Source organism: Ylistrum balloti, unplaced genomic scaffold (assembly GCF_031769215.1).
Source record: "Ylistrum balloti isolate Yb309-2 unplaced genomic scaffold, AGI_CSIRO_Ybal_v1 Utg369808, whole genome shotgun sequence".
In the NCBI taxonomy this organism is placed as follows: Eukaryota; Metazoa; Mollusca; class Bivalvia; order Pectinida; family Pectinidae; genus Ylistrum; species Ylistrum balloti.
Genome location: NW_026781982.1, coordinates 1,889,024 through 1,903,141, shown reverse-complemented (window position 1 = coordinate 1,903,141; position 14,118 = coordinate 1,889,024). Strand labels below are relative to the sequence as shown.

Below are 14,118 nucleotides of genomic sequence, written 5' to 3'. Positions count from 1 at the left end.
CTCTACACTTCGACTCGCAGACTACCTACATAGATATTCAGTAAGAATCACTATTAATACGACAATCAGTATAGTTTGAAATGAGAAATCATATTTGAACATATTTAGTAAGGGTATACTTGAAAAGGTTTTCCTGGAATAAGGATTACACGATGTGCTGTTGTGAGATGGAGATAAAATATACTTTTGTTAAAAATCAGGGGCGTGTTTATCTGTTATTGATGTTATTCTAATTATGAGGGTGATAACTGGATAAGAAGTATATACTATAAAACATTTCAATGTATTTTCCATCAAACAGATGATTAAATGTTTTTTTATGTTCTGTTCATTGGCAACATGTGTTTCCATTTTTTTTTTTTTTGTGTTGTTCTCCAGACATCTTCAAGAAAATCATCAACCTCCTCATTTTCAACTCGGTCTGTTAGTCTCCAAAGTAATATGAACAATGACTCACCAGCAGTCTTGGAAGTGGAAGTCACACAACTTTGAGCATGACCTTTAACTTTCTGATGGAAAGATGTTTTTATTTTTCAGCAGGCTGTCACTTGCCATTATGTGTTACTGACTTAAACTAGATTTTTGGCCTATATAGGCTTGCTGTAACCTTGAACTTTGGTTTGAATTATGAATGACCCTGGCCTTGTCACAAGTTGTGTTCAAATGCAAGGTCTGGGTGAGAATCCAAATTTTGATTTTTTGGAATATATTTTGGTGTTTTATGACAGTTAAGGTGTTTTTATGTTGCTGTGTTTTTTTTTATCCGTAACACCATACCAGTTTCCAGCCATTTTGTTTGATATAGTTTACATTTATATGTAATGAATACTCGTAATCATTTTATAACTTCATGTCCTATTCCAGCAAACAGGAATTATGTGAAAGGTTTTGTATGCCAGGTGTGTAGTTAAAATTTACCATTCTGTCAGATTTCACTGTATATAGATATATGAATTACTCAAACAGCTAGGTCCTGTCCTAAAATATAAAATCAGCCATTTTGTATAACGAGATGGACCACAAGTTATCGGTTAGGACAGCATTTGAATGATTGTACAGCTTGTTGAAAGTTTAGCAAGACTCCCAGTTGAAAGAGAACAAAATCAAGATGTTTTCTTTTTGTCTCAGAATGTTAGTATACTCTGTTTTGAATCTTCAAAGCATTCTTTGAAATCTTTTTGTATTGGTTTTGAAGGGTGATGAAATTTATACCTACAATATATATCCTTATACAGATGTAAATAGTTATTTGAGAGAACAAAAAATGGCATTTGTCAAAAGATGTTGGGCATATGTGATATGCATTTAGTTTTATGTTTACTGTTTACATTAGGCTATATATGGAAACATCTTAAAGATGATGTGAATATCAATTCAGGTGACTAGAATTACATACATGATGTGTAGAATTTAAGGTTTAACTATCTGTTTGATTGATGTTTACATTTCATATTAATTAATATTGATAAACAAGTGATCTATATAGAATAGTTTTTTTATTTACAGACCTAATTAAGTATGGGTGAGGATCGGAAAATGTTTTACACCATTGAAAATCAGATACGATCAAGAGTCAGTAAACTCTGTTTTCTATTTCTAATATTTTGATGTTGTACATGTCATCAATGAATATTTAAAAATATTTAATATTTACAATTACTTTTGATGAAGAAGCTTATGTAAATTGCCATAATAATTGATTATTCTGTTACCAATTTTAAAGCTGAAGTATTCTATACGATCTTTCTGATATGTATACAAAGCTTCACATACATCACTTGTATCACAGTGATACCATTCCATGTTATTAATGATGTCCTCATGTAATATACAAACCACAAACCTGACTTTTACATTCATGTGTATTCCTCATACTAGTATAAATCTACTGTGTCGTCCATCATGTTGCAATGCTGTCAAATCCCCGACTTTGTATCAGAAATATTGGCCAGAGGGTTTGGTATTGATTTCTGGTAACTTTCATTTAGAAAAAAATGAAAGTAAATTTTAATCATTAAATATTGTTAAACATTCATGCTATTAAATATGAAAAGAATTTTTTTCTGCTTGAGAGGGGATATTGCAGCAAGATTTAATCAAATAAAAATGCAGCTTTTGTGAAATTTTGTGGAGCACCCAAAGTTTGTCCAGTATAGATGTGAAATAGCCAATGTAGATTCACTGTTTAATATTTCATAATCTTATTATACATTGACCTCAGACTAAAGAGGTATTTTTTGGTACGTTTTTATTTTAATTGCAATTTAAATTTCCAAATGTACACAAATGTGCATGTAAATGATATGGCATATTGCTATGACTATTTGGTTACCATTGTTACATTGTGTATTGTCAATGTGGAATTATTTTATATTTATTTTTTAGATTTGCAATGGTATAAAATGAAGAAAAAATTATTTATAGTAATTTTGTAAATATGGAATATATATGTAAATATGATTATTGCAAACCATTTGAAGGCACTCAATCAAATGTCTTATTACCATGTTTTAGATATTATATATACCTTTGTTGTTACATGCATATCATAATGACATAAAACTTAGAAATGAACTTTTATTTTGTTCTGTTTTAATTTTGGTAGAGAGCATAGCTAACATTGTTAAATCATCATCAACTAGTCCGGGGTTTATAATCTGCCACCAACCAAGTGGATAATTAGTCTTATACAGAATAATGCTAATTTAACTAGCAGTTCAAATGTGTATCCAAAAATTGCATTAAAGACACAGAGAAATAGTATCCTTTTGGCAACAAAATTTTGTTTACACAACACCACACTTTGGAATTTGAAAGATTTGAAAGGTTTAAAAGATTTGCAAATGAATAGCAACAGATCACATTTTTTCCGTGCCACGTGGCAGTGAGGACAGGTATAAGTATTGGTTTTGCAACTGAAGGATCTGACTGAAAATCATTCAGTAACATCATTCTTAATGGCGATTTCGATGTCTCTGACTGCTCTTTGTACAGTCACTCCCAAACATAGGACTTTTCTACGAAATGTGTTGAATTCCTCAGAACAGCATTTTTTATCCAGCTCTGCTCATACTATTTTGCTTGACAAAAAGATCTTGACCCTTTAAATGACAGACATTGGTGTTGATGGCGATCGGACCGTACAGAAGGTTGCTGAGGACGTACTCATAAATATAGAAAATAGACGTAACTTTTACTGTATGTACCAAGTTTTAAGTCCATGTTTGTTGTCGTCACCAAGCTCAGATAGAATAGTTCCCAGTCTTCTTGTTTCTGTCTGTCTTCTGTAACTCTGGAAAGTTCATGTTTATTGTCGTCACCAAGTTCAGATAGAATAGTTCCCAGTCTTGTCTCTATCTGTCTTCTGTAACTCTGGAAAGTCCGTGTTTATTGTCGTCACCAAGCCCGGATAGAATAGTTCCAGTCTTCTTGTCTCTATCTGTCTACTGTAACTCTGGAAAGTCCATGTTTATTGTCGTCACCAAGCCCAGATAGAATAGTTCCAGTCATCTTGTCTGTATCTGTCTTCTGTAACTATGGAAAGTCCATGTTTATTGTCGTCACCAAGCCCTGATAGAATAGTTCCCAGTCTTCTTGTCTCTAGCTGTCTAACTCTGGAAAGTCCATGTTTATTGTCGTCACCAAGCTCAGATAGAATAGTTCCAGTCTTCTTGTCTCTATCTGTCTACTGTAACTGGAAAGTCCATGTTTATTGTCGTCACCAAGCCCAGATAGAATAGTTCCAGTCTTCTTGTCTCTATCTGTCTTCTGTAACTGGAAAGTTCATGTTTATTGTCGTCACCAAGCCCAGATAGAATAGTTCCAGTCTTCTTGTCTCTATCTGTCTACTGTAACTCTGGAAAGTCCATGTTTATTGTCGTCACCAAGCCCAGATAGAATAGATTCAAGTCATCTTGTCTGTATCTGTCTCCTGTAACTATGGAAAGTCCATGTTTATTGTCGTCACCAAGCCCTGATAGAATAGTTCCCAGTCTTCTTGTCTCTAGCTGTCTAACTCTGGAAAGTCCATGTTTATTGTCGTCACCAAGCCCTGATAGAATAGTTCCCAGTCTTCTTGTCTCTAGCTGTCTAACTCTGGAAAGTCCATGTTTATTGTCGTCACCAAGTTCAGATAGAATAGTTCCAGTCTTCTTGTCTCTATCTGTCTACTGTAACTGGAAAGTCCATGTTTATTGTCGTCACCAAGCCCAGATAGAATAGTTCCAGTCTTCTTGTCTCTATCTGTCTTCTGTAACTGGAAAGTTCATGTTTATTGTCGTCACCAAGCCCAGATAGAATAGTTCCAGTCTTCTTGTCTCTATCTGTCTTCTGTAACTGGAAAGTTCATGTTTATTGTCGTCACCAAGCCCAGATAGAATAGTTCCAGTCTTCTTGTCTCTATCTGTCTACTGTAACTCTGGAAAGTCCATGTTTATTGTCGTCACCAAGCCCAGATAGAATAGTTCCAGTCATCTTGTCTGTATCTGTCTTCTGTAACTATGGAAAGTCCATGTTTATTGTCGTCACCAAGCCCTGATAGAATAGTTCCCAGTCTTCTTGTCTCTAGCTGTCTAACTCTGGAAAGTCCATGTTTATTGTCGTCACCAAGCTCAGATAGAATAGTTCCAGTCTTCTTGTCTCTATCTGTCTACTGTAACTGGAAAGTCCATGTTTATTGTCGTCACCAAGCCCAGATAGAATAGTTCCAGTCTTCTTGTCTCTATCTGTCTTCTGTAACTGGAAAGTTCATGTTTATTGTCGTCACCAAGCCCAGATAGAATAGTTCCAGTCTTCTTGTCTCTATCTGTCTACTGTAACTCTGGAAAGTCCATATTTATTGTCGTCACCAAGCCCAGATAGAATAGTTCCAGTCTTCTTGTCTCTAGCTGTCTAACTATGGAAAGTCCATGTTTATTGTCGTCACCAAGCTCAGATAGAATAGTTCCAGTCTTCTTGTCTCTATCTGTCTACTGTAACTGGAAAGTCCATGTTTATTGTTGTCACCAAGCCCAGATAGAATAGTTCCAGTCTTCTTGTCTCTATCTGTCTTCTGTAACTGGAAAGTTCATGTTTATTGTCGTCACCAAGCCCAGATAGAATAGTTCCAGTCTTCTTGTCTCTATCTGTCTACTGTAACTGGAAAGTCCATGTTTATTGTTGTCACCAAGCCCAGATAGAATTGTTCCAGTCTTCTTGTCTCTATCTGTCTTCTGTAACTGGAAAGTTCATGTTTATTGTCGTCACCAAGCCCAGATAGAATAGTTCCAGTCTTCTTGTCTCTATCTGTCTACTGTAACTCTGGAAAGTCCATGTTTATTGTCGTCACCAAGCCCTGATAGAATAGTTCCAGTCTTCCTGTCTCTCTCTGTCTACTGTAACTATGGAAAGTCCATGTGTATTGTCGTCACCAAGCTCAGATAGAATAGTTCCCAGTCTTCTTGTCTTAAGCTGTTTACTGTAACTCTAGATTGGTAAGTTTTTCTAGTATTCCTTTAGCCTCTATATATATATACATATATATAGGTATCTCACCGAGCTGATTCAGGGTAAACAGGTTTATTGAAACTCGAGTAAAATTTTTACTCCTGATGTCAAATTCTAAATCTGGTTCTGTGTAATGTATACAGTTCGGTTTGTTCTAAGCTTTGTGAGGAGTCTAATGGTTTGGTTTTAATGTGGCATTTTGAATTGACCTTGTCTTGCATTGTTATTAACGTCGATGAGAATCTTTGCGTTCTGAAACAGTCGCCTTTATTTTTTTAGATTGGACTATACACTGCTGTTCAATGGTTTGGGATACTTCGGGTTTACAGGACAGCTGTATGATGTAGCATCACTGGCAAGTCCTAGAAGGACGAAACAGCTGTATGATGTAACATCACTGACAAGTCCTAGAAGGACGAAACAGCTGTATGATGTAACATCACTGACAAGTCCTAGAAGGACGAAACAGCTGTATGATGTAACATCACTGGCAAGTCCTAGAAGGACGGAACAGCTGTATGATGTAACATCACTGACGAGTCCTAGAAGGACGAAACAGCTGTATGATAGAACATCACTGACGAGTCCTAGAAGGACGAAACAGCTGTATGATAGAACATCACTGACGAGTCCTAGAAGGACGAAACGGCTGTATGATGTAGCATCACTGACGAGACCTAGAAGGACTAAACAGCTGTATGATATAACATCACTGACAAGTCCAAGAAGGACGAAACAGCTGTATGATAGAACATCACTGACAAGTCCTAGAAGGACTAAACAGCTGTATGATAGAACATCACTGACGAGTCCTAGAAGGACGAAACGGCTGTATGATGTAGCATCACTGACGAGACCTAGAAGGACTAAACAGCTGTATGATATAACATCACTGACGAGTCCTAGAAGGACGAAACAGCTGTATGATAGAACATCACTGACAAGTCCTAGAAGGACTAAACAGCTGTATGATATAACATCACTGACAAGTCCAAGAAAGACGAAACAGCTGTATGATGTAGCACCACTGACAAGTCCTAGAAGGACGAAACAGCTGTATGGTGTACCATCACTGATAAGTCCTAGAAGGACGAAACAGCTATATGGTGTACCATCACTGACGAGTCCTAGAGGGACTAAACAGCTGTATGGTATACCATCACTGACGAGTCCTAGAAGGACGAAACAGCTGTATGGTGTACCATCACTGACGAGTCCTAGAGGGACTAAACAGCTGTATGGTAAGTTAAAATTCATTGTTTGCCTCTATTGTATCTAACTCTAAATTCATTTGTATTGTAAGATGTTATTTATATGGAATGTCGTTAGTATAAGTATACTCTTTATATGATGTGCACGAAGCAGAGTCAAAAATCACTTAATAGGTTGACCAACACCCATGATTATTTTTTTCCATTGTAGTGGTAGTTAGTGATACCGCAAAACAAAGATGGGACCATTTTATGATTGTCCTTTTAGACTTCTGATTGGCTTTAATGTAATAGGATATCCATTCCTACTGTGACATACTACACTATATTCCACAGAAGATGTAGGTAGAGTACCGCAGTGTCATTTCTTCTGTCAAGTCTCCCAAAGTCTCCAAAAGGCCCCCCAAAGTCTCCCAAAGACTCCAAAAGTCCCCCCCCAAAGTCTCCCATTTCTAGTTATCCATCATTTAAATGAAAAAAGGAATTGAAAAAAAGTATTTTGTAAAATTGTCCTTGTTTATTTCATAGAGAAAGTATATGTCGTCATCATCAATCAGTTTTATATCAAAAGTTGCTTAGCTGCAAATTAATTGTCATTGTCCATTTTTTGATAAATTTTGTCAAAAGAATTCCTAACTACGAATTTTGTTTCGAATTTCCGACGTGCGGTATATGTTATTACGAAAAGGTCAATATATGAAAACTTCAGTTTTTCCAAACGTTTGATTGCTCTTCAAATTCTTAAGTATAGAAGGAAATTGCCATGGGCTTGCGTATTCCAGTAACTTCAGTCTATCTGTAAAACAATTCCTGTTGTAGACTTACGTCATAGCAGAGTCCTATAAAAAGCATAGCACACTGCAATGGATGCTGTCTTCGGACCATAGATATATGCATTTTGAACATACACGTCCGTGTTTATTTATTTTAACGAGTTTCACGTCCACTATTACGACCTTTCGGTCTTTCAGCGTACGAGAGTCGTGTAACGTTCTGAAAAGAGCTGAGCGGTCACGATTAACTGTGACTTAATGCTATAATACTGTGACGTCATCGACAGTTTCATGCTTGAATGCGTTTACTTATTTTAAGGTAAGTTTTTTAAAGCTTTTTATCTCGACACTAGAACCAACCAAATCACGTTCTTTCATGTAGAGAGTGTATTTTTTATCCAGACTGTTATAACGGCAATCAAAACTTACTCATTATAGGAAGTTCTTCTGAAATTGATTCTACTTCTGTTAAACCTTGATATTACTGCACTCTTTACATTCACAATCACAATATTATTAATTTTCAGAATGTTTCAATAACTCTGTAATCATTCATAAAGGGAATTTTTTTTTAACTTCAGTGCATTTCATACTTACATGAATTAATACATAGTTTCACCACCTTAACAGTCTAAATACTGTATTCCCTGCCTAATATACCATCTATAAACCACCGTTTGTCCTCCCATGTCAGTTTGAAATAAATCAGCTGGTATTGAATAGATCCTTTTTTACGAGTACGTATGGAAAGGATAGCAGGGCACAGAGATGATATTCCCAAATCCCAAAACTGACTGACTCAAAGAAAACAAAACAAATATAATTTGACAAACAATGAACAGAAATTCATGTAAATCTTAATTATATAGTTCAGCCCAGATGAAACATTCGATCAATCCTTAAAATAGGATTTCCGTTTTGATGTCGTGTCAAACCGACAGCTATTACCAGTACATAGCCAGGTTGATATTACCATTCCCTTGTCTATTAAGAATATTCCTGTACATTGTTGTAGCGAAGTATATGGCCCTTCTGTATGTTACGATGGTTTATGAGTGTACGTAAATGCCCGTGTCAGAATTGTGTAGATTAACTGCTGTACTGAATTAAGAGATCTTCAGAAAAGCATTGCTAGTTTACAAAATATACAATTCTCATTTTTAAAATACTTAATTGTGGAAATAATAAGCCGATAAAGCGTTATATACTTTTTAAACATAAAGCGGATTTGTAATAGGCTATTGCCTTGTGTCCTATGTACAATACACAGGATTGTAAGTCGAGGGGATTAATGACGATAATGCAGAGGATTAGCGATCATGGATACGGAGAACCGAAATACACAAAATGGCAGCCTAAAGTGTCTCCAGACTTTAACAACATGAATTTCTTCATTGAAAAGACAATAGCGACGATATATAATTGATATTTATCAATGTGCTGCTGTGATGGTAATGTGATGACAAGGATGTAGACAAGGCGACTTTGAGCAGGAGTTGCCCTAGTTCGAGATTCTAAACGAATTCGAACAAGACACTCCACCATGTCAACACTGGTGATATTCCTCCTGTTTGCATGCTCATTTCAATATGCAGGTAAGTTTTACAAATAAACAGGGAAGATGATTTCAAAATCTTCATCATAATAATTATTTCGTTAAATTTGGTAAATGTCTTTGTTATCCTATGAATTGCACCACTCTATCAAACCCCTCATCGTAATTCTATGTTGTAAGATATTTAAACATTATTTATACTACACTACCAGTCTACTAAATCAGCCTGGTTGTCTCTTTAGTAGTTTATAAAAGGTTTTAGTATATCGTGTTTTATCTAAGGTCTTGCCTTTATTAGAAATTAGTGTTTCAATCATTTGATTGGACCTTATCAGTTTTCGGTTACAAAGAAGGACTAAGAGATCTCAATTTCGTCTATTTTTTATTTCAAGCAAATTGTCGTCCATTGTTTGTTATTTTGACTGGTATTCATTTTAATATATCTAAAATTTGCTTCTATTCAGAAGAGTACATTTTAACTCTTCAATTACATCATTACAGACAAATTATGCTAACAGTATTTATAATAAGGTTGTCACTGATGTGACCGACATCCCGAGATGTATTGTTTGATGGTTTTCGATGTCACAAGTTTATTGTAAAGCAGTAATTTAATGCTTTTTAGTATGCTAGCTTAAGATGTTCACTATATTTTGATGCATTGAATGTTGTCTGCAGAACTATGACATTACGCCTTTAACAAAGTAAAACAAAAAGGATCCATCATGAAAATATCTATTATATTTATCCCAGCCATCGCCAAACATCTGTTAGAAATACTACTCCGTAAAATTGTAATTTACAAAAAACTTTACGGAAGTCATTATCGTTATTTTTCTCCTCATACATGTTCGGATCTGAACTTCTGTAATAAATGGTACTAGTTTCGGAAACATATTTAAACCTATCATTCAAATCTTTCAGTCTCGATGTAGTGCTACTTTTGAATCTTGTACGGAACCACTGTCATAACTGATGATAGAATGGTTGTTATAAATTCATAACACGTTAAACATGGAGATTATTTTATCAAAGATTTGTCATGTCTCTCAGATTTGTTGTTGTAGTGTGACAAAAACATTAAAACCTTCAATACAAGTGTATTGTATATGGAAATCAATGAACTGAACGCTTTTACAAAATAAGGCTCAAATGTACAGGCAGGTCGTGTAATTTTGGTATAGCAAACCACACGAAAATTACCTAAAACGCAGGAGTTGTGAGAGATTTACTGTATGTAGATATATTCTAGTGTCTTCATCGTGAGATCCGCGAAAATAGATATGTGTGGTAATGTTTGAAAGTAATGTTTAAATTCTCAGCAAGTTTTGTAATAATTCATTAATTAAAAAGTAAAGAAAACACGATGTTTCTTATTTTAGCCATATCTGGCAAAGTTGATTATATTCTCTGTAACATTAACATTTCGACCGTGAACAATACATAACAGTACATTTAACGTGTTTTCCCCAAACCCTGTTATTAGTTGAATTCTGTCACTTTAAATAATTTTATATAACCAATCCGTTTAGTTCGTTTATCACAAACACAATGAATAAATCCTCTCTTGTATATGTAATCTTGCATATCCACGTAATTCTTTTAAACGCACTGACAAAATATCTGTGATGAAAGTTGAATAATATCGATATGCGTGGCCACTTTTGAATTGTCATTGTCCGGGGCCAGGATAACTACTCTCGAAACTTTGACGAAAAAGCATTCCTCCTCGTGGCATCAGTTCTGTTTTGTTTTTTTGTTTTTTTGGTTTTTTTTCTATCTTTTTCTATCTTTTTCTGTTTGCCTTTGTTATAGCTTGGATATTCAAAGTGGCCAAGTAGAGTTTGATGAGTTGTAATGATATCGGATGTCAAAAAACATGTAATTAACTTGAATAGAATTGCGGTTGCATAAGCTGTAATGGACTGCAGTCTTTGAGGTTTGCCATAACTGCAAATGCAAGGTTTAAATTTTGATTTTTGATCCTATAATAATAATTATAAAATTGATTAAACGACAAGAATATCGCATCTCCCCGATCTGTATTATTACAATTATTTCCACCAAATTTAAACATCCTTGTTTGCTGCCCAGGTTTCAGCTCTTTAGACCCCTAGCATCACGGACAAATAGAATGAATAAAAACGACTGTACGCTAAGATTTTATACGTGTACATTCATTTGTGCTTGGGTTGTACAATCGAGTTGCAGGCATATGAACCTCGCATATGAAAAAGTATAAAATAAGTGTAAGATACTGTTTCAAAATTTAATGGTCTTGCTTTGTTCTTCTACATACTGTGCTAAATGTCATCTACTGATGTCGAATACCGAGTCGTAACTAAAACTAATAAGACCAGGTGTAGGAAAACCACTCCGGTATGTAAATCAACACTACATTCAATTTTGAGACGGAACTTGTAGGAACCATATTTCGTGTTTCCTCTTTCTTATTTTTTGCCGTTATGTTTGTTATCATTTGTGGAGAGGGTTAAATAATGTAATAACTCGTGCCTCGTTTGCTGGGTTTCTTGGCAATAGAATATGTATAAATCAAATCTGCATTGGCAAAATCTTAATGTAAGTTGTCATACCATAGAAAACGGGATTCAAGCTTATTGAATAGTATAAACATCCAAATAAGTTGTCATACCATAGAAAACGGGATTCAAGCTTATTGAATAGTATAAACATCCAAATAAGTACAAACATGACGTCTTAAACATACTTCTATGTCATATGTATTACGTCGGCAATGAATGGTAGTTTCCTGGGTTTTTTTTCCTTTTTTTTTTTTTTTTTTCTTTCCAATGTGAAAAGCCTGGTTAGTTTATAATCATACCACCTTTGTAACTACTTAATTATAAACGAGAATAATCCCCCAACGTGATTTTGTATTTAAGTAGATTAATGACCTGGCCTGTTTTTAGTACATTTTAAATAGACAGTCATTAATTGTTATTTCAATAAATGGTATTATTTTTGTACATTCCTTTTGATATATATTGATATTTTAGATGATAAAGAGTAAGTAAAAAGAACGTAGAGAAATCTATCAAAGTGCAAGTTTCACCTGGGCGATACTTTTTAGTGCTTTAAAAGTGAAACATGTTTCTCGTGTTAGAATCATGTCTTAGTAACATTGTTTAACTATCATTTTGAATATCTGTATCATGCACTGTATATCCGGTTGAGAAGACCGGAGATTGGTAGAGATCAAAAAAGCTAATGACAGATATGATTTCCCCACTAGAGGAAATCGAGAGATCTGATTGGTTAAAAAATATTGTGGAAGAAATCGTATTCGGAATTTTCATAGGTTGAAATGTCGCATTATTTGTTCTTTAGAGTGTACACGACATATAACGTGTTCTGTTGTTATGTCGAATTGTAATGTCGATGTACAATGATTGAAGCATTGACAGGAATAGTTTTTAGCTTCATGCTGGTATGAAAGATAAACCTTTTTGCAAAATGAATTAATGCGCATAGCGCTTTCATGATACTTTTGCAGAAAGGGTCTCCATCTTACTAGCATGGAACTGAACCTATTCCGATCAAAGCTTACAATTAATTTCTTTGAAAGGTTTTCAGTTACAAAAGTAATACAAAAATGTGTAAAGCTTATAAGTTGTTGAAGGATTATTTTATAACAAATCACTACGCATAAGTGCTTGCGTGACATGGTGTGACGTCATTGACAGATGATTCACGCCATTTCAGTCGTTCGAAATTCATTCATGAGTGGGCACGCCACATTCAAACACAAATATGTAAAATGAAAATAAATGAATGAATAAGATGCACAACATATTTTCCTGTGAAAGATTCTTTTGTTTATTATTTGTACCTTTGAATATTTGATGATGTAGTCGGTTTTTGGTTAACATCATTAAATGACAGTGATCCACATACCAGGTGAATATGTAAACAGATATTCTATGTGTGGCGACTGACTCCTCAAATCATTATGAAATGGGCAGAGCTAGACTTTTTCTTCTACACATAAAAACATCGACGAATCAGAAAGCAGCATTTTGTTTACAAACAAAGGAAAAAATAATCCAAGCAAAGTAAAGTGAAGAAAATTTCACAATCATACCATCCCGTACAGCTTACCAAAACTTAGTGTAACAAATATTATCGGAAATATTGACTTGACGTTTCAGATATATATATATATATATGAAGAAACTGCATCATGCAATTATTTCCTTATTATTTTGTTTGTTATGTGTGTCTCTAGACTTAGTTTTGTGTGTTGGTGCTCTTGGTAAATTTTGTGATAATTTATCGTGAATTATTCGCAGTCTTACCTATATATATATCGTTTCGTAGTTTAATATAAATTCTTGTTATTGTTGTTGTATAGCTGGTGCATGCACGTTTCCGTCTGATATACGAGGGACATGGGTGAGCAGCAACAGTGGATCGCTGACCTTCAACTCGAGTCACATGGTAGACTACCCGGTGTACAATCAAGGAAATTTGGCATTCTCGTGTCACACTCTAACTGGCAACTATTACATCCTACTGTAAGTCCTACCTTATTAACCCTGGATGGAGCGAGTCTAGATAAACAGAATCTAACATGGTGTTGTTCTGAATCAGGGATATCTAAACCACGTTATATGAGTTTTTGTCTGGTCAGAAAGAAATTTGCTGAGTGTTGGCAAGCCACACTTATTAAACGAGGGCTGAGGTATCCCTGCCCATGGTACTGACTCATGTCAGATTCTGTTCATTTCATCCTAAACAAAAACGGTATCACCATGTGAAGAAGTTGAAAATGGCCTCTCTTTGTCTATTGTTCAAACAGAGAAAGACGGGTTGGTAAAGAATATGGTCATGTTGATGGTCGTGATTACTATTTCTTTTGAAAGCATACTTTTTTCCTTGGGCGATTTGAACTAAGTATGCTACTGATGTCGTTCTTATTTAGACCATAAATTTGTTAAGGACTTAATTCGCCCTGAGGAGTGTCATCAAGGAGGTATAAACATTTCCTTTCAGAACACATGTTATTTTGTGCTGTGATGTTTTAGGCTGTGGCTTCGTTGGAAATATTTCTTGACAGTGTTAACGATACTATTTA

General features: G+C 34.9%; 1 protein-coding gene across 1 annotated transcript in view; it reads left to right on the top strand.

Moving 5' to 3' along the window:
• LOC132544711 (uncharacterized) overlaps nucleotides 1-2,548 on the top strand; it is a 121,992-nt gene extending 119,444 nt beyond the window's left edge. The window contains exon 28 of the mRNA XM_060208352.1: nucleotides 379-2,548. Coding sequence (XP_060064335.1) covers nucleotides 379-492 — 114 coding nt within the window. The 3' untranslated portion in view covers nucleotides 493-2,548. The remainder of the gene's footprint in view (nucleotides 1-378) is intronic.
• The last annotated feature ends 11,570 nt before the right edge of the window (nucleotides 2,549-14,118 follow it).